Source organism: Miniopterus natalensis, chromosome 1, assembly GCF_054644295.1.
Source record: "Miniopterus natalensis isolate mMinNat1 chromosome 1, mMinNat1.hap1, whole genome shotgun sequence".
In the NCBI taxonomy this organism is placed as follows: domain Eukaryota; kingdom Metazoa; phylum Chordata; class Mammalia; order Chiroptera; family Miniopteridae; genus Miniopterus; species Miniopterus natalensis.
In genome coordinates this window covers 28,133,859-28,161,603 of record NC_142081.1, presented here as the reverse complement: position 1 = coordinate 28,161,603, position 27,745 = coordinate 28,133,859, and the positions used below count along the sequence as shown (strand labels likewise).

The window sequence follows — 27,745 nt, the reverse complement described above, 5'->3', positions numbered from 1 at the left end:
AACCGGGCCCCTTGGGACAAGAGAGTTTTTAAGGAAGAGCAACTCCAGGGGCAGATAGATTTAAATCTCCACAGTTCTCCATGAGAGTGAGCATACACAAAAACACACACACACACACCGCCCCCCAATAATTAGCAGGCTCTCAGTGCACATCAGAAGGGAATGGAGATGGCCGCAAGGTCTGGGGAAGAACATGGCTCACGTCCCAGCTTGACCACTGGCTCCCCAGGTCACAACCCCTCTGTCCTTCAACAGAACAACCGCCCTGACATCAGTCCTCACCAGCCTGTGAGGCAGGTATGTGAAACTCTATTCGTTGATGGCCGTCGTGGTTTTCAGCCCTACAATCAAGTGGTCCAGAAAGAGCTTACAAAGGTCTATCCAAAAAGGCAGGTTAGGTTGCTCAATAAAGGTTAGTCCACTTCCTTTAAGTGCCACGTTCTCTCAACTCTTCCAGATCAGACTTCCACCGTTCATTCCAAAACCTCTAAAATGTTTTTTCCAAAGGGATGGTAAAGAGATGGAAAGTAAAAGGGACCAGCAAGAAAAACTGCATTCCAACACGCCCCCTAATAACAAGGAAAACTGGCCTTCTCACCTGACTCCTGGGAAAGGGAGGCCGGGAAAGGATGGTACAGACTGAACCCACCATAACTAAGGAGAGACCACACAGAAAGACGAAGGCCGCCCATCCCGATGGGGCTCACGATTTGCACTGGAGTTCATGCTTCAGCCGCTGCCTCTGCAGCCTGTTCACCTCCGGGCTGGTCATCACTGAGACGGGTTCTGAGTGCCCTCTTTGCTCTTACTCTTCTCTGCTGGGCTACACTCAGACTCTGTGACCAAGGACTTGCACCCACGAAATGTGTGGGCGTTCAGCATCTCCAGCAGCAGGTCGTAGACTGGGACCACGTTTTTGCACTTCATGCTGAGCAGGTGTTCCATGCCCTTGTTACTATGGGGACAAAAAGGTACCGAGATTCCTTCCTGTGATACAGCCACAGGAACTTTGAAATCTTCCCCAACATAAACAGTCCATGCACTCACACACTTCCCCGAGCCCTTTGTTCTCTGGTTCTTTCAGTTGGCTCCTTCAGTAATCTACACTTAAGGGCAAGGACCATGTCCTGTGACCTCTGTCCCATTACCCACCTGCAATGACCTGGCTGCACCTAGCACAGAGTGCAATCGATTCTCATTCACAGTAGTTACATTCTATAGAGTCACTGCAAACACTGAGTTGGCAGATGCTGAACCATTGCTCTTGAGGGAAATACAGGGTTAGGGTGCTGAGAACCTCTGCTCACGTTTTTATCAGCCCATTAATAACCCTGTTGTATCTGTGTTTTTGCTTATAGACACCTTACTATGTATACTTGATTCATTAACAGACTCATGGCCTATAGCCGCATGGCTCATGCTTGAACTTCTCCGTAGGGCACATCACAGCCTACCTGCCTTAGGAATACTATATGGCACTTCAGCACTGTGTGTAGAGGCCATTTGTGGGCAATGAAATCGCCAACAAAAAACAAAAATGCAAACACACGGCACTAAACAGGCCGCAGAAGGGACACCTGTTACAGTATAAGAACGAAACAAGATGGCAGAGTGTGACCTAGTTTGACCTCAGCTGGGATGTAAGCACAGGCAACTCAGATGTTTTTGCCACTCTGTGAATGTCCCCAAATGACCATGAAAGCCCCATGAGTAATCAAGTTAGGGGGTTACAAATAAAGTTTAGCAAGCAGGCAAATTCACAAATACAGAAACTGTGAATGACAATAGACTGTTCTGCAAATGGTTGTGTGCCAAATAATCATTAAACAGAAGCAGAGATCATTTTCATTTCCTAACCCTTGTTAAAATTCTTGAGGGGTATGTTGTCCTCTTCATTGCCCCTAGACATTCCTCCTTATCTCCCCTCTTCCAGTTCAGGGCAGGCTACCCTCATCCTGGGTGACACAAAGCCACCATCAGGCACCACACACCATTTACCCCGGCCCTGCCTTCCAAAGAACTGTCAACTCACCAGTTCTCTTCGGACTCGTCCTCAATATCTTGGTGCTATCGTAAGGAAAGAGCTTTAGGGAAGGCTTTGTGCACTTCCTCAGGTCACCGACCTCAAGAGTTGATCTAGGAAAGCTGGGTTTAACCTCTTCAAGAAAATGACCTCTGGGCTCCAGCCCTAGGTAGTGCAAGGAGGGGGGGTGGTTCCCTTTAGGGAAGGACCTGCCCCTTTTAGAACTCCTTAAACAAGCTAAAATCCCCAACATCTAAGAATTAGATGAGCCACCACAAGATATCATAAAGATCCTATAAGGTGCCACACAACAGTCATCCAGTGCCTACTATGTGCTGACCTTTGGCTACAGGTGTGTGCACTGATGAAGAACCCCCACCCCCCTTCCCTTTCAGGGCTTCATCTTCCTCTAAAGGTAACAAGTCCACCTAATCCATCTCAAACTTGAAAACACTTTTCCCAGTTTTTTACCCTCTGAACATGCCCCCCGCATGTACCCAGTGAAGTGCCCCCGCAGGGATTGTACCTGGCGTGTCTGACATGAGAAAGGAGCATCAGGAGGTTAGCCAGGCGGACAGACTGCTGCTGGGAGGGGATGCCGCTCTTGGCGATCACCCAGACCAGAGCATCGGTCACGGCGTTCAGTAAGTGAGTCAGCTTCCGGCTGCTCTCAGCCTCCTGAGTTGCTGCAGCTAAAGGGTACATACCTGGACAAAGAAGAAAGGCCATGATTCATCCCTCTGCAAAAAGGAAACAGAAGTTGTGTGCTCAGGCGTTAAGCATGCTGACATTCTCCTGAAAGGAGGCCAAGTTGATCAAATGGGTTCTGACCTCTGCATGTACGATGAAATCTTAAAAACATGACTGTACCTCCCCATGGTGTCCAAAGAACCAGCCCCATGGCTGAATGGGAAGGGTAAGCCTGGCTGAATTGGGGCAAACTAAGCTGCCCACTTGGCCCAGAACTGTGGCCTTGCCTTGTAAATATATCTAGTTGCCTCAAACCATTATATGGTGTATATGTCATTTGCAGGAACAAATACACATATAAAGATGGTCAGAAAGTAAGATTAAGTTTACTCTTAGCCCTTAGGGGACCCCTCATTAAGGGGAGTTTAATAAACTAATGACCATTGCTATGCAGCTCCTACCACCCATCCCTTTGTGTGTGCCATCTGCAGTAACAGTGGGCCTGCTGCCACCTCTGTCAGGCCATCAGCATCCAACCTCTGGTGGCACCTTGCTGGGGACAGGAAGACCACCAGTTTGGAGTCAGACCTACTTTATGTCCACTGTCTGCAGCTCTCTGACCCCAGACCAGTTTCCCAGCTCCTCACTGAGCAAGGCTTGCAGGCACAGGTTTCCTGAGGTCTCCACAACCATACCACTAGAAAGGTTGCTTCCCCTATATCCTGCCCTGCCCTGTGTTTAATTCCCTTCTGGCACTACGATCTGAGATACTGTGGCCTTCCAATGATTGCAAAGTAACAGCTCAGGTAGATCTCCTTCCCCCACCCCTATATCCTCAACCCCTGACTCCTTGATTTCTGGAAGCAGGAGAATAACTAGCTTCTCTTCCAGGTTTTCAATTTCAAACTAGAACTAAAGAGCAAATACGTATGTGAAACCAGCAGGGGAACTGCCAACTTTTGACTGTAATGAGAATGAAGGATGGCTGGCACTCCATCGTCCACAAAATCTGTTTTGGCAATTTTTGTTCTTTATTGGCATTTTCAGTTTAATTAAGGCAACTGAGTTAAATTAAGGCAAGGACACACTGAACCACAATTATGCAAACGTTGTGCTTCACCACATCCCTGGGACACAACCCTCCATAATGTCTGATGATGTAGATTTAAAATATTTGTCTTTTAAACAGCCCGGAACTGCTTCTCTCACCCTCCTGCTCACCTTCTTCTCCACAGTGACTCTGAGCCCCCCATGTGCTCAAACCTCCCACTGTCATAACTAGCCCTTCCACTACAGGGGAAACATGACCCAACCTCAACCCAACATGCCCCTTTGAGTAGCCAAAATGCAGATCTGCTCATGTGGCTCTCCTTAATGAGTTCCCAGCTCTTGGCGTTGCGTCCAGTCTGCCTGGAACAGCTATCAAGGGTACCGGGCTCTTCCTGCTCTTTTCATCCTCAGCTCCCACCATACCTCGCCTTGAACCTTAATTTCAATTCCTTGAACAGGTGATGCATTGAACATGCTGAACTTCCTGCTTAGGAACTCTCCTCCTCCTCCTTCCTCTTCTCTCCCTTCTCTTGCTATCTATACCCATTCCTCCTTCAGATCCCAGCTTGCTTGAACTTCCTTCTGGAAGCCTCCCCTGATCCGCAAGCTGGATGTCTTCACACATGCCCCACAGCCACCCTCCCACCCTCAAAGAAATTGGGCATAAGCACTTCAAGGGCACAGACCCTGTCTGTTTTGTTTTTGCTATAACCCCATCACCTAGTGCAATGGCTAGTGTGAAGAAAACACCCATAAATGGAAGAATTAGAATGAATTCCTATAGGTTCAAATTTTTACATTTTTTAGCCAATCACATCATCATAATTGAAGTGATAAATATACATGTCAATGCATATTTTAAGTATACTACAGAAAATTATTAATTAAATGAAAGTATGGAGAAGATTGTTTTAAGCTTTCTTTCCCTAAAATTGGCCCCAGGTGCATTAACAAGTGCTTTCTTTTAACTACTCTTTAGTCTGTTCTGCTACATGGCATGTGCTCCATGGATTTCTACCACCATAAAGAAATCTTATGTCTTTGGATTTTAAAAATAGCCAAAGTTGTGTACCTGTACATGGCTCAATCCAAAGTGTCAAAGATTGAAAATATAAAAAATTCTCAGCTTATACACAAATATTCATATCAACATTGCTCATAATAGCCTACAAATGGGAAAAACTTAAATGTATACCAACTGATGAATAGATAAACAAAATGTGGTATATTCTATACAATAGAATCCATTCCTTTTATGGTTGAATAATATTCCATTTGCTAAAATATTTTCGAGATACAACAATTCTATTAAAATACTTAGCATCTATGTGTTTGAAAGATAATGGTCTGTTGTCTTCTTTTCTCCCAATATCTTCATCTTGGTTTTCTATCACAGTAATACTGGTCTCAAAGAATGAGTTGGAAAGTATTCCCTGCTCCTCAATTTCTACAAGAGTGTTTGTAAACTTGATATTATTTATTCCTTAAATGTTTGATAGAATTCTCCCAGAAAAGCTCTCTGGGCATGGAGTTTTCTTTGTGAGAAGGTTTTTGTTTTTTTAAATGTGTTTTTATTGATTTTAGAGAGAAGGGAGAGAGAGACAGAGACATCAATGATGGGAGAGAGTCCTCAATCTACTGCCTCCTACACACCCCTCACTGGGGATTGAGCCCACAACCTGGGCATGTGCCCCCACCCGGAATCCAACCATGACCTCCTGATTTATAGGTGGATGCTCAACCACCTTTGCAAGGTCGCGGGAAGGTTTTTAACTACAAATTAGTTTCTTTAACAGATATGTGACTATTCAGGATTTTAAAATTTCTTCTTGTTTGAGCTTCAGTAATTTGTGTCTTTCAAGGAATCTGTCCATTTCATCTAAGTATTCAAATGTGTTGGCATAAAGTTGTTCATACTATTACCTCATTATTCTTTTTAATATCTACAGAATAGTCATGTCTTTCACTGCTGATGTCTCTCACTACCTCTCTTACTACTGTATTGGTAATTTGTCTTCTTTCCTTTATCAGTCTGGCTAGAGACGTATCAATTTTATTTATCTCAAAGAATCAGTTTTTGGTTTCCTTAATTTTCATCTTTGTTTTCCTTCCTCCAGTTCCATTTATTTCCACTCTAATTTTTATTATTTCTTTTCTTCTGCTTACTTAGGGTTTGGTTTGCTCTTCTTTTTCTAGTTTCTTTAGGCTAGAAACTGAAGTCATTAATTTGAGACTTTGCCTTTATTCTAATATAGGCCCTGAGGGCTATAAATTTCCCTCAAACTATTGCTTTAGCTTCAACCCAAATATTTAGCTATGTTGAACTTTCATTTTAACTTATTTCAGAATACTTCCTAATTTTACTTTTGATATTTTTCTGTGACCCATGGGTTTAGATATATGTTATTTGGTTTCCAAATGTTTGGAAATTTTCCAAGATCTTTCTGTTATTAGTTTGTAATTTAGTTCCACTGTGTCAAAAAAATTACTTTGTATGACTTAAATCCTTTACAATGCATCGGGACTTTTTTATAGTTCAAAATATGGTATAGCCTGGTAAATATTTGATGAACACTTGAAAAGGATGTATTTCTGCTGTTGCGGGCAAAGGGTTCTATAAACATCTATTAGATCAAGGTGGTTGATGGTGTAGTTCAAGTCTTCTCTGTATTTACTGATTTTCCATCTACTTGTTCTATCAGTTACTGAGAGGGGTATTACAATCTCCAGCTATAACAAGGGATTTGTCCATTTTCCTCTGTAGTTACATCAGATTTTGCTTCTTATATTTTAAAGTTCTTTTATTTGGTGCATAAATATTTAGGATTTTTATGTTTCTTGACAAATTTATTCATTTATCATTATCCCCAAAAATATTTTTGCTCTAAAATTTACTTTTTCTGGTATCAACATAGCCTCTTCAGTTTTCTTTTGATTAATCTTAGCATGGTACATTTTCTCCCATCCTTTTATAATTAACTTCTTTATGTCTTTATATTTAATTGGTTTTCTTGTTGGCAGCAAACAGTTGTACCTTAATTGTTTAATCAGTCTGATAGTCTTTTTCTTTTAATTGGGATGTTTAGCATATTTAATTTTAATGTGATTTTTGATGGGATTCTGTTTAAATTTACCATCTTGTTAATTTTTTTCTATTTGCCCTATCTATACTTATATTTTTCCTTTTTTAATTTTTTTTGCCTTGTTTTGGATTATTTTTTATGATTCCATTTTATCTCCTTCATTGGTATATGTCCTAATTCTGCTGAGTTATTTTAATGGATGCATTTGGGTTTCTGATATACATATTTAACTTATTGCGGTTTACTATCAAGTAATACTATCATACACTTCATGTCCAAAAACAGTGTACTGCCCAACCGGCGTAGCTCAGCGTTTGAACATCGACCTATGATCCAGGAGATCATGGTTCAATTCCCAGTCAAGGCACATGCCCAGGTTGTGGGCTCAATCCCCATCAGGAGGCGTGCAGGAGGCAGCTGGTCAATGACTCCCCCACCCCACCCCGCCTCTCTGAAATCAACAAAGATATATTTAAAAAAAACACAACAGTGTACTTTCACTTGGGTTCTCTCAGCCTTTGTGCTCTTGTTATACACTTTCCTTTTACATAAACCCACAATACACTGCTATTATTTTTGGTTTAAACCAGGGGTGGGAACGTCCTGCCCATGGGCCGTATACTGCCCAAAAAGTCATTTGGTCTGGCCCTGTCAAGGCAACCCATTTTGTATGGCCCTCGAATGACGTTATAAATATCCAAATGGCCCCTGGCAGAAAAAAGGTTCCCATCCCTGATTTAAACACTAGATTATCTTTTAAAGATAAAGAGTTTTAAATAAGAAGAAAATTATTATATTTATCCACATTGTTACCATCCGCAGGTCCTCTTCATTCCTTTGTGTTACCCATGTTTCCACCTGGTATCCTTTCCCTCCTGCTTGAAAGACTCCCTCGAACATTTCTTATAGGGTAGGTCTGCTAGAGATGAATTCTTTGTTTTTGTAAGTCTGAAAATATCTTTAGTTTGCTTTCATTTTTGAAAGACACTTGCATTGTGTAAGGAATTCCTCACTGATAAATTTTTCTTAAAGTACTTCAAAAATGCTGTTCCTTTGCATCCTTGACTTGCATCTAAATAGAAATTTGCTGTTACCCTTATCTTTGTCCCTCCTCCGAAATATCTTTATTCTATGGCTGCTTTTAGGATTTTTCTCCTTATCAGCGGTTTTAAGCAACTTGATTATGATGTGCCTTGGCGTGGTTTTCTTCTAGTTTCTTGTGCTTGGCATTCATCAAGGGATTCCAAATTATGCACATTAACAACTATAGTTGTCCCATAGTCTCCTAATGCTCTGTTCACTTTTTAAAACTGTCTTTCTTCATTCTTTTTTGGTAGTTTCCTTTGCTACAACTTCACACCCACTAATCTTTTCTTCTGTTGTGCCTTGTTGATGTAAGTTCTGCATAGACGTAGTTTTCACATTTAGAAGTTCAATTTGTGTGTGTGTGTCATATTTTCTATGTCTCTCCTTAACCTGCTCGTGCTTGTCTCTACCTCTCGGACACATGGAACAGAGTTACAGTAACTGTTTTAATGTCCTTGTCTGTCTACTAATTCTATCATCTGTGTCATTTGGGTTTTTTTTCAGGTTGATTGGTTTTTCTCCTCATTATAGGTCATATATTCCACATCTCTGCATGCTTGCTAACTTTTGGTTGGTTAGCAGACAAGGTGAATTTTACCTGGTTGGGTGCTAGATATTTTTGTATTTCTTTAAATAGTCTTGAGCACTTCCTAGGATGCAGCTGAGTTAGTTAGCAACAGTTTGATCTTTCAGGCTTGCTTTTCAGTTTTGTTTGGTAGGACCAGAGTGGCCTTTCCTCTAGGGATAATTTACCTGCTACTGAGGCAATACCTTTCTGAGTACTACACCCAGTGTTCAGTATAGTCACAGGGTCTTCCCCTCTTGCTGGTGAGAACATCACCTATTCCTGGCCCTGTGTGAACTCCAGGGGTTGTTCTGCCTGCTCCTTCTGGTGGTTCTTTCCCTATCTGTGGTTAGTATCCTCATAAGCATGAGTAGATGAATGCTCAGCTGAAGATGAAGGGGACCCTCTGCAGATCTTAAAAGCCTGTGTCCAAGTTTCCTCTCCAGTACACTTCCCTGAAAATCCTAGCTGCCATGGCCTCTCCAAATTTACAACTTTATCTCCTCAGTTCAGAAAGACACTGGTGTCTACCTGAATTACCTCTCCCTATGTTGCAACCTGGAAACTGGCTCCAGGTAATAAATTGGGCAATCAAAGGGATCACCTTGTTTGTGTCCAGTACCTTGTGGCCTATTGTCCAATGTCCAATGTCTGTTTTATATATTGTCAGAGCTTTTAAAATTTAAGGTGGGAAAGTGTATTCTGTCCTTGTTTTTACTTTTAATTTAATGTTACCAATAATCCAGAAGAAAAAGGCCTATAGTTTCAAATGCCTAAAATCTAGCATAGAAAAGACCCACCTCTCCTAACAGTGGAAACTTTCCAGTAGAAACAGAATCCCATTTTCTAACAGTGACACTGAACAGAATAAATTCATTTTAACAACTGTTATGACTATTACCAAGCAAGAAAGGAACTTTCTTAAAGAAAGATTTCTTAAACTTGGATTTACCATAAACAAATGCTAGTCATTTACTGCCTCGAGTGGTAATTACATCACATGCCTGCCTTACCCTCTGTAATTCTCTCAAATACAACAGTTCTGTCAGATGCCGCAGGAACACCATAGCCTTAGTCTTTCCCACAGATGATGCTTTTAGCTTTCACAACACAATCTGATGTCTCACAGGCTGAAATGACTGTAAGGAGCCTTGCCAAACAGACGGCTTTCTACTGCAAAGTGTTGTAAACAACAAGCAAACTGCTTTCTAAGGAGCATTTTGCTGCACAGAAATGAGTTCTAAATAATTTCTGAAAGTAAGAGAAGCCCCATAATGTGGCATTTGATGATTCTCCTATGCCAACATGGGACTATACTTCTCAAGTAAATCTTCCCTTTAACAAAGAAATGGCAGCACACGAGTCAGGTGATGTCTGTAGGTGGGTTGAAAGAAGATCAGGAAAAGCTGATTTTTTTCCCATGAGCAATTCCAAACATCCCAGCTGGACATTTCTATATGCACATCAACTTAATTGCTGATGTAAGCTGGGCCTGCGTATTATTTTGTAAAAGGTGAACGGCAACAATAATGTCAAGAAGGTGCCAGAAGCCCCAAAGCATTTAGGTGTCTTCTTGACTTTCTCTACAATTTGCATTTGTCCAACAATTTACCATTTCCACTCACAAACTCCTTGCTTTGCAGGACTTGGGTAGCAAGTGTATTAGGTTCAAGGAATATGTCCTGTCAGGCAGGTAAGGCCAGACTGACCCAACTAGAAAATATCCAATGGTTGTCTTCAGGGTTTCTGAACCTCACATGACCTGCAGATTCCTTCTCTATTCTCGCTACTCTTTTCTTCAAGACCTAACCCCATCGCCCACCCTTGTCCAGCCATCTCCTAGACAGCACCTCATGCTCTATACCAGGTCTACTCAAAGTATGGTCTGTTACCAGCCCACAAAGAGATAAGTAGAAATTGAGGGTAACCATTTGGAAACTTTTATAGCAATTGACAGAGTAATTTTAAATCAGTTGAATGTAATAATAAAAAAAAAACTAGGACTTGTATTTTATACTTCCATTTCACTTTTCTGGTAATTTATTTTTATTTCATTTTACAAAGGTAACTGTCTATAATAATTTGGAAATTAAAAAGAAAATGAAACCTGGCCCTTCCCCACAGATAGTCTGAGAAGCATTGCTCTGTAACGTTTCCCTTGTCCCTTCATCAAAACCAGCACCAACGTCCAGGAGTATGTGGGAGTGTTAGAGAGGAAATGAGTGTGGGCTTGAGAGAGAGGTCAGCTAGCCCCAGATCAGGGGGGAAGCCTAGAACCCATATGGCCACAAGTTCTGCATTCAGTTTTGGCTTCAGGAACTGCTGCTTTGGCTGATTTAAAATAAAGAAGCATAGTCCTGGCTAGGTAGCTCAGTTGGTTAGAGCATTGTCCCAGTACACCAAGGTTGTGGGTTCAATCCCTGGTCAGGGTGCATATAAGAAGCAACCAATAAATGTATAAATAAGTGGAACAACAAGTTTATGTTTCTCTCTCAAATCAATCAATAAAATTGTTTTAAGGGGGGAAAAAAGAAAAGAAAAAAGAAAAGAGAAAGTGGCATAATATGATCCCACAGATTCCTGTTGTTTCAAACATTAAGCTCTAAGATTGGATAAAATCTAGGTAATAAAGCCCCATATGTTGCCCAAAGGAAGGGATCTGTAAGTACTTAGTTGAGGATTAACACCTGGATATACATATTATTTGAGAAAGAAGAAACCATAACAAAAGGCGAAGCAATAGTAAATAGCTAAGCAAAGCAATCAATACCTGCTATAGCAGCTGGACAATAACTACCAGGTGGAGAGTAAACTGAACAGTATGAAAATGATAAACAAACTTAGATATGTGTACAAAGCAACACATCTCTGTTTATTGCAGCAATATTTATAATGGGAGGAAAAAAGGAACTATATATTAAGTAAAGGCCTGTCACTAGAGAAGTGATTGAACAATTTAGACAATGGCCTCACTGGAAAGATTAATTTAGCTCTCTCCTAGTGGACCCGAAGGGATTTCACAGCATTTTGAAAAGTAAAAAAGCAAGATGCAGAGAAGTATTTGTACATAGTGTCCCAAGTTTTAAAAAAAATGAAAAGCCTATCTGTGCATATTTAGAAGCAGAGTATTATTTTAAATGATTATTAAAGGATAGGAGAAGGTACAAAGTTCACCCTCTGGTTAAGATTAACTACTTGGTATTGAGGTGGAAAAGTCAAGCAAAAGATATGATCAAAGCAAGCCTCTTTCAAAGTACCCAGAATTTTTTATATATGATGTTATGCTGTTTATGAAAAATTAGGTATATAAGCATGTGTATACTTCTCTATATTATATGTATATATTTCTATATATATATCTGTCAGTTGATCAATGGAGCTATTAAAAAATAGTCACCAAAGTTATGGTAGCTATCCTGTGGGGGGCATTCCTATTTTCTTATATGTTTTTCTTCCGTTAGAATGTTTACAATAACCAGGTATTATTTATATAACAAGAAAAAAACTGCAAAGCAACAACATAAACATATCTTAGTTACCACCTTCCTCATTTCCCACCTCTAACCCATTTATTTCCCTCAAGTCAGGCCCCTTCCTTCCTGGCCCCTCCACACCACATTAGTTTAGGCTCTCACATTGTCCCTCATGACTGTCTGGCCACCATGCCTCAGTCTCTCCCCTCTTCAGTCATCCTACACATGGAAGCCAGAGTAACCTTTCAGGAACACCTATCTGTCCATGATACTCCCATCAGAACCTCTTCCAGGGCTGCTCAATGCCCCAGACAGCAGTTCCCAAACCAAGGTGTGCAGTGAATCTTCAGCATTGCATTTTACAACTCAGTCCCCCTCCCTCTGCTCTGCCACTGCATGACTTGCAGCTCCTGGCTCACCAATGTCCTTTCCATTCCTTCATGCCTACTTCTTCCACCTGCCCATCCCGAAAGACTCAATCAAACGTTATCCCCTTCTACAAGCACTCCAACATCTCTTACATTTTCCTGTACACACTTTATCATAGTACTGGAATCATTCTTTTCTCTCCCCCCCTTCCTCCACTAGGAGGTAGTTGAAGGAAGGATTATATTTTTAATGCCTTAACTGGATGAATCAACGAATGAACAAATGAATCTGTAAAAGCAGAACCCAAAACAGTAAATATAAATGCATAAAGTGTCTGTATAAACACTGAAAAGGGCTGAAAGGTAAACATTTTAAAGTTCATTTTTCTCTTTTCTGGCAAAGTGACTTAAGCCACTTTTTAAATTACTAGCAGTAATTCATCCAATGAACAATTTATAGTCAAGTACAGTTTAAATCCTTAATCAAACAAAACAGAAGTCGGAAAGAAAGCCATTTTCCCCTTTTTAAATAAAATAAGTTCAAATCTCTTCTAGAAATAGCATTCCTCCCCCTCCCCCACCCCCCTTTTCCCCTTCCCAATAAAACATGGCCCAGCTGTGCAGTTACTCACTAGAGTTTAGGAGGATCATGGCCTTGACACAGAGATACTCTTTGTGTTGGAGTTTTAACTCACGAAACCTTGAAGTTGTTGCCAGGAGCATGTCAAAGATTTCCAGAATTCCTTCCACACATTTCCCTTCATCCCTACAAAAGTTCATTTGGAAATTTAAAAAAATTAGAGCAACCATCAAAGGCAATGAGGAGTATTTTCTTTTTAATATTAAATTTCATTTTGTACATGCTTTAACTCTAACAAAGTGGTGATGAAACCACACTCAGCAATATGAAATTACCAGTTACCTTATAAGAGGACAGGAAATTTCCTATAAATCCCTAAACATTTAAATAAATACTATTTAGGCAAAAGAGTGCATTGGAACTACACTTTTCTTCTACCTGTTCATAAATGTTATCTTAAAGGAATAATACTTTTGTTGGTAAACTAAACCATTTCAGCCAGCCAGCCTGAGATATGACACCTATTACTAAAGTGAGACATTCCATGTTCTCCTTAGAAGACTCTGAAGTGTCCATGAGGAAGATTGACAATTACAGCTAATATCCCAAGAAGAAATAATCCTTCATATCTGGGGCTCTCATTTCTTCGTGGTTATTTAGAAACTAGAGGGGCAACTAAGAGATGTGTAAATGTAATTTGGAAAAAAGCTAACATGACACAAAGAAATCACAATTAGAGAAGGTAGATTAGAATTGGGAAAGGCAGAAATGGAGACATGGAAATTTTTGACTTGCAAAGATTATTTTTAAGCAAAAGTTTTAGACAAATTTTGAACCATATAATCAAAATTCTTTTGAGCACTCCTTATAAATATAATTTTTAAGTATACTTTTGAAATAAATTACTTTAACTGTATCTAGAAAATACCAGCTTCAATTAACTCTAGCCAGACACATATTATTCTGCCTCACTGCTCCTCAAAATCTTCTATTATCATCCGTCTTAGTTATCAGAAGTCCTTGACAAGCAGCTAGATGATTGTGCCACAAAACTTTCATTTGCTTCTTAAAACCTGTGGTACACAGTAAAGGGCAGCCATGAGTTTCTGTGTGTTTCATTTTCAGTCTCTGTAGCAGCCCCTGAGGGGACCTGAGATATTCAAGGAACTGGCTGTTCCCTCTTCCTTTCCCAACCCCAAGCCAGGACATTTCCAGGGATGGTGGTGGTTGGGGAAGGGCCTCTGTAGAATTCAAATGAACAGACACAAGTGGGCACTGCCAAACTTGGTGAAGCCCTCCCCACTCAGTGCTATGCTAGGACAGCAGCTGACCAGGATCCTGCATTCCACAGCCTTCAAAACCCTCCAGCCCCAGACTCACCTACACAAAGCTACAAAGCAAGCAAACTGCTCACTTTAGCAAGCAAGCACGGCAACTTTTACAACCAGCTTTCTAAAAGCGCACACATTAAATAATACAATACCAGTGTTCCCTACACCCCAGCCTACCTCCCCTGCTCTGCACTTTCACAGGCAGCCTGCTGCAAGCGTCCAGTAAGGACAACACATGCCCTGCACATAGCAGAGGTACAAGAAATACTTGTTCACAATTACCTCTCATGCCACATTATCAAAACATTCTGCCTGGGGACAAGTAATATTAGAAATTGTAATTGTTGGGCTTGAGGACATCTTATACTGGGCAAAGCTGGTTTTAAAATATTTCTGGAGGCAAAACAAAAAATCCACCAACTCCTGCACTGATGGGTTAATAATAGTTGATTCTTTACTCTTCTGTGAGACTCAGTCACAGGTGAGCTTATGCACATGCAGGCACACATGTGCACACTCACACACTCACCCCCCCCCCCCCCAAGTAGTATGAAAGGGTATTTATCTGAAATCAACTCTATTGTGGAAGTTGCCACCTGTGTCTAAGAACACTGTAAATAAATATTGAAATTAATACCATTTCCTCATTGAAATACATGCTATTTTTAGTGCAAATTCATATGGAGGGAGAATTTACACCTTAGGGCATAAGCCCTGATAAATATTGTAACGAACAGTAATCAGAGCATGTGTACCTCATGGAAAAGGTGAACTTCTAAACCAGCTCTAAAGAACTAGGTCTGGTTGCTTTTTCTAGCAGGTGTGACAGCCAACCATTTCATTCAAGGGGTGGCAGGGTTAGAATATTTTACTTCACAGGCTATAAAACCAAATACATTTCTAGGAAACAAATGAAAAGGTATAGGGGCAATAAGGTCCAATACCTTATAAATGACACCCTAATAAAGTTCTACATGAAAATGAGTTATACAGAACAGAGTGAGAAAGGACTTTAACAAATTAATGAGCTTTATATCATTTATTTTGGAACTATGATTGACAGTGAATTACGTCCAAGAAATTAGGAAAGGATTAAAAGATTTGAATTCAAGACAGAGGGTATATAAATTGAATGTTAAAATGTTGAAACAATATATCAACCAAACCAATCTACTCATGGAAAATTACTTTTACACACCATTTGCCCATAAACTAGTGCTAAATAAAAAAGTAGTTCCACAGAAGGAGACTTGACTTTGGGTGGTGAACACACAATACAATATACAGATAATGTATTATAGAATTGTACACCTGAACCTATATAATCATATTAACCAATGTCACCCCCGATAAACTCAATAACATTTTTCTAAAAAGTAGTTCCATGTGGACTACCTTACTATTTGATAATCACCACCCCTCTATAAAAGAAAAATATTCTGTTTGATACCAAGGACAAAATGTTGAATGAGTAAGCCTCACTTTGGGGTACACTATATTGTACCTATAATATACCCACTGCAGCACCCATGTGGCTACAGACCTTGATTTACCTCTGTGTGGGTGGCAATGGGAAGAAGGGGGCTCAAGGCTGAGAACATGGAAAGGACTTAAATATTGTACTCAAGTGAAAATTATCTGAGTACAAAAGGGAACTGAAAATTTAGAAATGAAAATTCTGTTGGTATCTTGAAGACAATTCAGTACACAAATAACTAACATGGATGCAAACTCAGAACACTCACAATTATGCATATGATTCCACAGGACTCCATTAACACCCATAATGGGGTCCAAGACCAGAGCTAAACCTCCCCTGACTTTTTAATAACACTTAACATTAGACTGTTTTCTGTTGATACTAAAGACACCAAGTGTCTTAGCATATATGATTTTTTAAAAAATATATCTTTATTGATTTCAGAGAGAGGAAAGGAGAGGGAGAGAGAGAGATAGAAACATCAATGATGAGAGACTCATTGATTGGCTCCCTCCTGCACGCCCCCTACTGGGGATCGAGCGCGCAACCCAGGCATGTGCACTGACCGGGATTGGAACCCCAATCGCCTGGATCCTAGGTCAACACTCAACCACTGAGCCACACCACGGGCAGCATATATGATTTTTTGAGCAAATAGCAACTCACATTCTGTGGCAGATCTTCATCTGAATTTGTGATTCTAGTGGTTACTAAAAGAACTACCATGCCAAAAATAAGCTGAGACAACAGGATTTTCCTCTCATCCTCAGTAGGTTCAAGTTTTCTTGCTGCCAAAGACTCAACAAAAATAAAGGGAAGCAGAAATTATATTCTCAGTCTCCACAAATGGGTTAATTCAGTTGTATTCACTGCTTCTATGGTCATACCACTACTGGAAGGAACTCTGATAGGACAATCCACCAACAGAAAATTATTTTAAGTAGTGTGAAAACTGCTTATTCACACTGTTAAAAAATATTCATAATAGAATTTCTTTATGGGGTATGATCCCTGATTTTACATTTTGAATATTTTTAAATAAGCAACTCCTCCAAAAATATACCCATTATATAAAAACATACTTATCTGTATATAATAGATGCATTAAAAAATCTTAGATTTGAGCCCAGCTGGCGTGGCTTAGCAGTTGAGCATCAACCTATGATCCAGGAGATCAAGGTTCGATTCCCTACGAGGGCACATGCCCAGGTTGCGGGCTTGATCCCCAGCAGGGGGCATGCAGGAGGCAGATCAATGACTCTCATCACTGACGTTTCTCTCTCTCTCCCCCTCTTCCTTGCTCTCTCTGAAATCAATAAAAACATTTTTTAAAAAAACAAAACAAAATAGATTTGAAATTCTACACTTTCCAGAGTTAATGCGTTAAAAATAATAAGAATGGCAACAAAAATAACCACCCACAGGCACTCCAAAATAAATGCCTGCTCAATGTCTTCATTTACAATTCCCAAGAACTCCTCTTCTCAGTCAATCAAATAAACTGGATTTATATGCTGTAAACATAATGCTTCCAAATGTTTTTTAATGTGAGTCTGTTAAAAATAGTTTGTAAAAAAAAAATAACATTTTATTTTTCTATTACTTAACCAAAAGCTACACCTAAAATTTATCTAGGATTTGTGCCAGTTTATAGTAACTTATACACATACTTACTGAAGTTAAAGAACCCACACAAAGATGAGAGCGAATCGTACTAAAAACCAGGAATGAAACAGTCACTGAAAACAAACACTAAATGTATCAATTTAGAAATCAAGACAAAAAGTAAAATAACTTAATCCCAAGCTCTGCAAATTTTAGTTCACCAAGGGACAGCACTTCTTCCTAGTACTAACTTCCAGGAGAATTGATGGGGGTGATGAATGTGGTTTTAAACACCACGTGGAACATAATGAGTGAATGAATGAGTGAACAAACAAACAGGAGGGATGGCTTGATTGGCGGCTTAGCCTTGCAGCCTGCCTTACAGCATGGTACTGTGAGATGACAGCAGGAATGGGTTTCTAAGGTGGGCAGAGAGCAGAACAGAGTTGTTCTAAGACAAAAGAATAAAGTAGAAAGTTAGTTTGCATTTAGCCTCCTCCCCTTTCCCCTTCCAGTTCTCTATCCTGCGGAGAGGCATATGCTGTTGTAGTTAAGAGCATGGATTTCACAGCCAGAAGTCCAGCCCCACCACTTGCTACTCTCTAACTGCAGGAGATTACCTAACTTCCTCTCATATCTGAAGGATAGGGGTAATAATGGGGCTTTCCCAAAAAGGGCTGCTGTAAAGATGAAATGAGTGAACATACAATGCTAAAGATGGTACCTGACACATACAAGCCAATAAGTTAGCTATTTTTTAAGTTTATCTTTAATGTTGAAAGTATTACAGATGTCCCCATTTTTCCCCCCATTGACTCCCTCCACCCTGCTCCCGCCCCCTTCCCAGGCCTTCACTGCACTACTGTCTGTGTCCATGAGTTATACATATATGCATATAAGTTCTTTGGTTAATCTCTTCCCGCCCACCCCACCCCCTTCTGTTACTGGAGGGTCCTACCTGTCCTAGGCTTTCAGAACCTACTTCTGCAGTTTACCATCTGAGCTTGCTCCTGCTTGAGCCACGTCCCCTATTCCAGCTCTTCCCAAAGCCTCTGTTCTCCACTAAAACACCTCCATTACTTAGAACAGCACTCTTTACCAATGTTGTCATCCATGACAGGTAAAATGGGCACTAATACCTTGGGGATACTTTTCATCTGCCTAATGTACAGAGGGATCTTCTGATGCTCTAAAGCGGTAATACCAAGAGTTGGGGTAGACACTTTCCATTCATAGATAGCACTAGGTAGCCTTCCACTCTGCACAGAGTCAAATGTGACTGAACATTCGACACTAGAACTTTTCAAAATAGGAATGTGGAAATCAGGCTCCATGGAGATGTTCAAACTGCTCAAGTTTACACCAAGGAAGTATTCTACTTTTCCTACTAAAATGCTTGAGTGCTGTCTATTCCAGCCTTCCTTCCATGAACACTTCACCTAAGTTAATTAAAAAGTGGCTCCTTGCCCTAGCGAGTTTAGCTTAGTGGTTAGACAGTCAGCCCGCAAACTGAAGGGTCCTGAGTTCGATTCTGACTAAGGCACGCCCAAGTAGGCGCAAGAGTAGGAGGCAACCAATCTATGCCGCTCTCACATCAATGTTTCTATCTCTCTCTCTCCCCTCCCTTCCACTCTCTCTGAAAAGCAATGGAAAAAATATCCTCGGGGGAGGATATTAAAAAAAAAAAAAAAAAGTGGCTCCTTTTCTGTGCCATCTTTAAAAGAAAACTAAATGCAACCAAATGTGGCATTCCCCAATTTCCATTAGCTTTCATCTGGTTTTAATGACCATTCCTTCCACTGCTAAAATGCAATCAGAATGAGTTAAAGGATGTTAAAATAAACCTGGCAGATTTGTAAGAATTTTATCACCTATCCAGACAGCTGTCGATGTAATTAGCACTGACAGGTGGAAAGAACAGCAGGACAACTTAAAGTTATAACCTGAAAATGGAATGCTTAATGCAGGAAAATCTAAGTTGATTTATATACCTTGGTGGCTACATACCCTGCAGAACATAGGCCCTTATTATGGCTGCCACTCTAAGAATGAGTCACAAGACACTGAATCCCTGCACCCATTCTCCCCTTTTCAGGTTCTTGACCCAGTGAAGGGGCTCATGACATTATAATCCTCATAATTGCCCTTTCAGGTGTGAGATTTTAATTGCAGCACCCGGGACTCAACACTTACTCAAGTCAGAGAAGAAACACAATGCATTTTTTCTCACCTGTCCAGAACGAGGTCTGGAGCGAAGATGAGCTTGCCAGGGTGGTCGATGGAGCGCCACATCAGCCCCACCATTAGCACCTCCATCCAGCAGCTCTCCAAGAGCCGCACTTGGTCATACAGGCTGAGCTCCACAAAGCCTGGGGAAAGCAAGACACTGTGAGACACATCGCCCTCTTCCTTGGCTCCCTATTTTTCTAGAAACAGAAGAGCAGGTTTTCAAAAGCTTTGAAAACACAAATAATATAAAGAAACAATATTTTAAAGATGTGGTTCAAATGTTGACCTAAGAAAGAAAATTTTGAACTTAAGTCATGCAACTCACAATTTGCAGTCCTGGGCCCCTTCTAGATACAAATATACTTCATTTAGAATTTCTAAAGTACTGTTACCTGGTCTTATACACCTCCCCAGACAGATGCTAGTAAAGAACAGAAAGGTGGAACCGGTCTTTGTTGGCTATATCCTAACCATTGTCCTGCACTGCTGAGAAAGATAATGCTGGGCTGCCAGCCAGAGGGGCTGCCTATCTGGCCCAGTCCATGATTGTGGCTGGGAGGACTGACGGGCATGCAGAGAGAGCAGGGCCAGCCCCTGCAGAAAGTCAAGGCTTCAACTGAAAGAATTTTTCTGATTGCTTAAAATGTCCCATCCAGAGTTAGAATCACTCTTCTCTGTGCAGCAGTGCTGACTCCAGGCTATTCTATTCTGAAGAGCAAACATAACTGAAGCAGGTCCCAACAACCTAATAGCCTAATAGCATACATTGGTCAAATGACTGGAAAGTAACAGGTAATCTCTAGGGAGGTGAGCACTTCAAAAGCAAAGCAGAGATCTCTGGTCCTGCCTCCACAAGCCATGACAAAAAGGAGGAAGTGGTGTAATTTAAATACAGTCACCAAAACTATGGCCTTGATGTGAAACTTCAGGCCTCCGGTTAGAATCCCAGCTCAGCCTCTTCATAGCTAGTTAATGAATCTCCTTTTACATCTTTGTTTTCTTAGAGGCACAATAAGAGTAACAATGCCTGCCTCTGAGAATCTCCTACAGGATGAATCTCCTTCATCCTCACTTTACAGACCGAGGAAACTATGGCACAGAGCATCTGCAGTTCACATCTTCGACAATTATAATGCAAATCTGCACACAGGTGAATTTAATGGGGTAATGAATGGAAAGATGGATAGATCCTTTCCAAAGCCACATTCTAGGCTCAATTCAGGTTCCTATCACGTGTACACTTTCCAATCTCACCCACAGCTATAGACGGTAAGCCTACCAAGGGAGACCAAGCTTTTTATATTTGTAGCTATTCAACAAGAATAAGGCTAGGTGATATTTTAATATATTTTTTGGTTTGGACAATGACCTTATCAGCTGAGATGGGGGGAGGGTGCACACCTCTAGACTATGCCTAAGTTTTCTGAAAACTTTTTAAAATACCAGGCTTGAAGAGGGCCTAATGCAGTGTTAGAGTTCGGTTTTGTTATGGCACAAAGAAGCTCCACAGTTCTCAGCAATAATTAATTTCACCACTACTCTCCATGTGGGGTTCTGAACAATAGTGTTTGGAATACATATACAGCAAAAGCTAGAGGAAAGTACGTCAGTATTGTTTCCTATGAGAAAGAGCAGAGAAAATAAAATCATTCTGGCAAAGGTGAAGATGTTAGACTATCAAAACAGACCTGGAAACCAGAAAATCCTCAGAAGCCAACAAATGATCCCAAGAGATACTATTACCCTAGGCCTGGGTCCCACAGCTCTTTACCCCCAACTGCTCTTCACCCAGATTCTCAACACTCCCAATCTTTACAGTTCACCCAATGCAGTTGCTGCCCCCTAGGCCATGGGAATTGTCCCTAGTGGCTTAGAACTTGGACAAAGACATCATTTTTTAGACAACTGTAAAGATGTGCAAGGAGAAGCCCTTTTGGAGGGTGATAGGTTACTGTCAGTCTATGTTAGAATCCTAGATTCACTCTCACAGAAACACCAATTTGAATAATAATTAGATGGTAGTTTTAGTACAATGCAGTACTGCAGGTATGTATTACCAACTGGCCCGGAGAAGTGATCACATTACAGGGTGGAAAATGCAGGTTCCAAATGACTACTACTGATTCATCAAGCCATTTTTAACTTGATGGCATTTCAGGTTTATTGATGATTAATGTTATTTCATCTGTGGATTTACTCTCCTTGTCCATATGCATTTATTCATGTACATACTACTAATTATTTCTCTACTGGAAGAGTAGTTTACAAATTCCTACTTAGCATCTGACAAACCTTTACTTTCATACTGGACATACTGTACCCACTCTACCTTCACCTGCCTATACCCTCCTCTCAAGGTGAGGAATCCACAGCCAGGAGACTGGTCAATGTGGAACCCAGATCCCTTCCTTTTAGACCATGTTCCAAGTCCCAGAGCCCTTGAATTTCCTGACCAAATGGCCCAAGCCCATTTCCAGAGCCTGGCTGGGCCTCTTCCCTGGTCCATCCTCCCAGACCAGGCATGAGAGGTGACCAAAAGACAGGTGGACATGCAGGATGGGATGTGCACAAGGCTATATGGGATGGACCTGGGGTGGGAAAAGAAGAGAGAATAGAAGGGGTCCTGCCATATACAATTCTTCCTGCACTGCCATGTCTGGTACAGAACTCAGAGGAACCCAAGAATTCTAAATTGGAACCTGATTATCCAGGCCATGTTGAAGGTGTATATGTTGAGAGAGGATGAAAGAACATATTTCATTTAAATGTTGTAAATCAAGTCATCAAACAGTTAAATACAGAGACATCTTTTGTGGACCTCCATTTCATACTCTTGCCCCATAAATGTTAGGGGCAGCCTTCCTACAAATATATGGAAAGCTAAGACCCAGAACTCCCTACCTGGAATCTTCTTGGCCCAGCCAATCATGTGCACCAGTTCCTTGTCAGCCAGCTTGGTCAGGGACATCATCATGGAGGCTTCGGTGAAAGGTGTGCTGGGGCGGCTCACCAGCACGTTGGGTGGCTCTGCCTCAAGGAGTGTGAGCACCAGTTGTTCCGGGCTCAGGGCACTCAACAGAAGCTCCTTCACTCGGCCCACATGTCCACCATTTCTCCTTGCTTTGTTCAAAAAGTGCAGCTGCTCGTCCGAATTTCTCTGCCTGCGTACTATGCGGTACCCACACCTTTCTCTCCGGGAGCCTAAAGTGAAGAGCAGATAACAGGGCTTTCCCATCCCTTTCCCAACCCAGCATTCAAGTTCCTCAAGTAGCAACGGTAAAAATGAAGCAACATCATCATTGTAAGATCTGAGTCTATTCTCAGAATGTGTCTTAGAACAGAAGCCTGACTTCTTTTCTGGAGAATGCAGGGCATGTACCAAAGATCATTACATTTGTGACTGTATTAGCAAAATAAGTAGCATTACTTTCTAGGGACAATAGCCCAAATGATCTTAAGGTCTCTATTTCAAAGTCATCTATGGATATGAAATCCATTTCTCTTTTAAAGAGTTATGAAATACCTGCTTCCAAACCATGAAATTAGGAATATTCTTCAGGCAGAAGATGGGGAAAAGTTAGGAAATGAAGACTGTTATTTCCAAACAGTTATCAAATAATACACTTTTATAACACATTCTTAAAATGTTTGCATGCATGTGTTTGTGTATCTATATGTGTGTGCATATATTATTTTTACATACACAAATAAGTGTTTTTCAAATAATAAATTAATTGAAAAAACCTGGAAAATATAGAAGAGCACAAATTTTGGCATATTCTTTGTTTTTTAATGTTTTACTTTTCTATATTTATATACAAAATGATCATCATAGTGTATATACTATTTTATAACCTACTTTTTATTATAAAATGTGTCATTTTACAACAATTTAATAATCTACATAGGATTCTGTTTTATGAGTATAGCATCACTTATTTAGTATCCCCAACTGACAGAAATCTAGGTTGGTTATAATTTGTTAGTATAAATATTACAATAAAAATGCATCTATACAGCCTGGCCAGTGTTGCTCAGTGGTTGAGCATCAACCTATGAACCAGGGAGTTACTAGTTTGACTCCTGATAAGAGCACATGCCTGGGTTGAGGGCTTGATCCCCAGTAGAAAGCATGCAGGAGGCAGCCGATCCATGTTTCTCTCTCATCAATGTTTCTGTCTCTCTATTCCTCTCTCTTCCTCTCACTAAAATCAATTTTTTAAAAACATATTTAAAAGTGTCTTCTTCTGGCCTGGCCAATGTAGCCCAGTGTGGCTCAGCAGTTGAGCGTCGACTCATGCACCAAGAAGTCACCAGCTGAATTCCCGGTCAGGGCACATGCCCGGGTTGTGAGCTCGATCCCTGTTGGGGGACTTACAGGAGGCAGCCAATTGATGTTTCTCATCAATGTTTCTTTCTCTCTCCCTCACTTCCTCTCTCTAAAATCAATAAAAACACATATTTTTTTAAAATGTCTTCTTCTGGATAAAAGTGTATTCTTCTGGATTCTCTACTCTGTTTTATAGATCTATTTCTATTCCTGTGCTGGTATCAAAATGTTTCAGTTACTGTAGGTTTATGGATCGGAACACCACGGGATAATAGCTTTAAGATGGTGGGGGAGAAGAGAACCCTTCAATTTAGACTTATATTCCCAGCTGAACCATTACTTAAGAGTGAGGATAGCCTGGCCAGGCATGGCTCAGTGGTTGAGTGTCAACCTAGGATCCAGGTAATCAGGGTTCGATTCCCAGTCAGGGCACAAGCCCAGGTTGTGGGCTCAATCAATGACTCTCTCATCGTTGATATTTATCTCTCTCTCCTCCCCCTCTCCTTTCCTCTCTCTGAAATCAATAAAGATATATTTTACTTAAAAAAAAATTTTTTTTTAAAGAGTGAAGATAAGTTAAAGACATTTTCAGTCAAACAAAGATTGAGATGATTTATCACTCATTTAAACAACCATATTAGTACCTCAAAAGAAAGGAAAGAATTGGAAATGCAGAAGAAAAAAGGTGATAACAGAAGATACATGATTTCCAAATATAAAGGGAAGTGGAATGGTGTGGGAGAATCCAGAATGCAGGTACGATCCCTAATCCTCTAACACTGGGTAGAAGGAAGAAGGTGGATGGAGTGTTTTAGGGGAGCATAGGCAAGAAAAGTGCTGGAAAAGGAGAGAGGCATAGTTCAGAAAATGCATTCCTTATTGTTTTTCTCTGGGTCAGTGAAGGGCCAAATATCCAACTGTTTGCACATTAACCCATCTCATTTCTTCTATAATCTCCAAAGATAATAAAATATTTTTTCTTAGTCCTGCCCAGTGACTTTTTGGCCAAATTTAATTATCTTTTTTTCTCATTCCCTTTTCCATGAAAGTTTTTAATTACATACATCTCTATACTCTGCCTCATGAGACTGTATTGACTCAAACTCACAACTATATGAGAATTTCAATGAGGGAGGGAGAAAGGAAGGAACACTAAAATTTAGTGCCAGACAATGTTTTCATACGCATTCCTCACAAAACTCAATGAAGCACGTATCTCTGTTTCAGAGATTAGAAAACTAAGGGCCAGCAAGGTCAAGTCATTTGAGCATAGTTAGTGAAGTGATGAAACAGAAAATGAGATTCAGACTATGGCAATCCAGTCCTCCTGGTCCTCCCACCACAGACACTGCCCCCTACACGCAGAGTGCACATGTGCTGCTGCCCTGGTCCTCAACCACCAGGCTACAACCATCCAACAGATCCTAGTATAATAAAAGCATTTTTAATCTAAGAGTAAATTTTAAATCATTTTTTTAAAAAAATATACACTCACCTTAAAATATTGTTTAACTTAAACCATGAAACATTTATTGGCAATCTTTTGTCATAGAGCAATGCTTTCTCTTTAAGCACCTCTGCCAATTAAATCAAGTTATTTTCCTGCATAATCCATACCTATGATACACTGTCACTGAATTTTCAGTTTCAGCTTCTTTAAAACCTAGGCACTCATAAAGTAATCTGAATTCAGAATATTTCTAGGTTTATAACTCCCTCCCCCAATCTCACACATACCTACCTAATACAATCACTATTAGTCCTTTATAGCTTTATTCAAAGCTTTCACAAAAACAATTGTGTTTTCCCACTCATAATCTAATTAAAATTTATGCAAACATATGAGATATATGATCTAACAATTATGATAAGTAGAAATAGGTTTGGGAAGAAGCCCACTGGTTACTGATAAGGATATAACTGAAGTGGTAGGAGCAGAAATGTTTGGGTGTTTTAGAGAGTAACCAATACGCACTAGGAGATCATGGGCTTTGAGAAGATCTTTTACAGATGAAACTAAAAACATCAGTGATTCTAGGAATCCAGAGAACTGTGCTCAAATTAAGGGTGTTTCTGCTGTAATTCATGACTAACTAGATGAGGGGTCTGGTCTACTGTCCATACGGAGAAAAGAGAAGCACAGAGAATGTTAAAGAGACAGAGTTACTAAGAGATTTTCAGAGAGGAAAGAGAAAATTTGTTTTAAAATTTTCAAATAGTTACAAAGAGAAATTATAACTAACCACAGGCAAAATTTTGGCTATTAGAAGAGTAAGAAAAGTACAGGCAGAGCTGGTACAAGTGTATAGAAACAAGCAAGTGTGTATAGACAAGTGAATCAAAAGTTAGCCAGGTGGAGAGAGCAGGGTGTAGGCATCATTGTCAGTTGTTATACTAATGTGCTCATTTTCCTGGTTTTTCATGTGTGTATATATACATGTGTGTGTGCATGAGTGCATATATATATATATTTATTTACACAGATATATGCTCATGTATATACTGTTGTAGAACAAAATCTATGCTCTGTGTACTTTCCATAGTCCTACCACATTTCTGACTCCTATGTATTTTTTGCCTCTTCTAGAAAGTTATTGGAGGGATAGGCATGAGTCTACCTACACCACCCAAGTAACTCACAAGATAGGCTCTTTTCTTGTCACAGCTTTAACTGTGAACATTAACCAGACCTCCTTCATCCTTAGACTTTTCAAGGTCTCAGGCAGATAGTCATTCAGCCCCTGTGTGAACACTTCAGTGACTAGAGTTCCCTAATTTATGTGGCAGCCTAGTCTGTTGTTAGACCACTTGAATTGTAGAAAGCTCTTCCCTATTTTGAGCCAAAATCTGCTTCCTATAACTTGCTCCCACTCACTCCAGCTCTGTCCTCTGCAGGTACAGGGAATAAATCAATGCCCCCTCCCCCCCCCAGTGTGACAGCACAAGAAAACTAGAAGATAATGAAAAAATCCTAAATCTCCTCTCATCCAGACTACAGGCCCCTATAGCTTTCAGCATGTCCCACATACAATAAAAAGGGATGTGAACACTCACCGCACTTCACCATCCCGACTTCATAGCACTTCCGAAGGCGGCAGGCTTGGCAGCTTTTGCGCCGGTTCTTATCTATTGTACACTGATTTGTAGCTGGACAAATATAATCATTGTGTCCTACAGCAGAGGAGAAAAAAAAAAAAGGAAGGTTATTGTTACAATATTTTGGTTAAATATCTTCCTGGTCAACAACACTGATTATTCTACCCAGGTGAGAGATGAAGGATGTGTTTTTGACAACAGGCACAGGTACAAAGGCCACAATTCGGCCTCATCCATGCCTTGTCAGTAAAGGAAACCTAGGAATATTTTAATATCCTACTTTTTGACTAAGAGGTTATTCTCTGCAAGTTCTTAGAATTCTCAAGTGATCTATTTAGAAATATTCTCCTTTGGACATGGAAAGTGAGACAGTCACCTAGAATTGATTTGCTCCAAATCACAGAGCTCCTCAAGTATTGGGTTACCAAATTCAACTGCTTATATTCTTTAATATATATTCCTCTTTGAGATTTAACATATTTTTGGGGGGAATTCATAGTCAAAAGAACTAAACTAGTCAATAAGAGAATAAAGAAATTAGCAAACTAAATAAGAACAGAAAGAACTGCTACTTAATAATGGTTGCAGATTAGATTATTCTTCTCAATTCTTTACTCCCTCCCTCAGCCTTGTGGCCTTGCAGGGTACTAGAGTGGGCAGAATATACTTCCCCACCAACTGATGATGGACTTGGCCATGGGACTTGCTTTAGCCAGTGGTATGTTTGTAGATGTGCTACTCCAACCGTTTGGCTTG

At 40.3% G+C, this 27,745-nt stretch overlaps 1 protein-coding gene across 1 annotated transcript in view; it reads right to left on the bottom strand.

Moving 5' to 3' along the window:
* ESR2 (estrogen receptor 2) overlaps positions 1-27,745 on the bottom strand; it is a 59,761-nt gene that overhangs the window by 13,187 nt on the left and 18,829 nt on the right. Inside the window, exons 4-9 of the mRNA XM_087819977.1 lie at positions 26,948-27,064; positions 22,465-22,764; positions 19,565-19,703; positions 12,971-13,104; positions 2,550-2,730; positions 708-955 (exon numbers count right to left, since the gene is read on the bottom strand). Of these exons, the coding sequence (XP_087676103.1) occupies positions 772-955; positions 2,550-2,730; positions 12,971-13,104; positions 19,565-19,703; positions 22,465-22,764; positions 26,948-27,064 (1,055 nt within the window). The 3' untranslated portion in view covers positions 708-771. The remainder of the gene's footprint in view (positions 1-707; positions 956-2,549; positions 2,731-12,970; positions 13,105-19,564; positions 19,704-22,464; positions 22,765-26,947; positions 27,065-27,745) is intronic.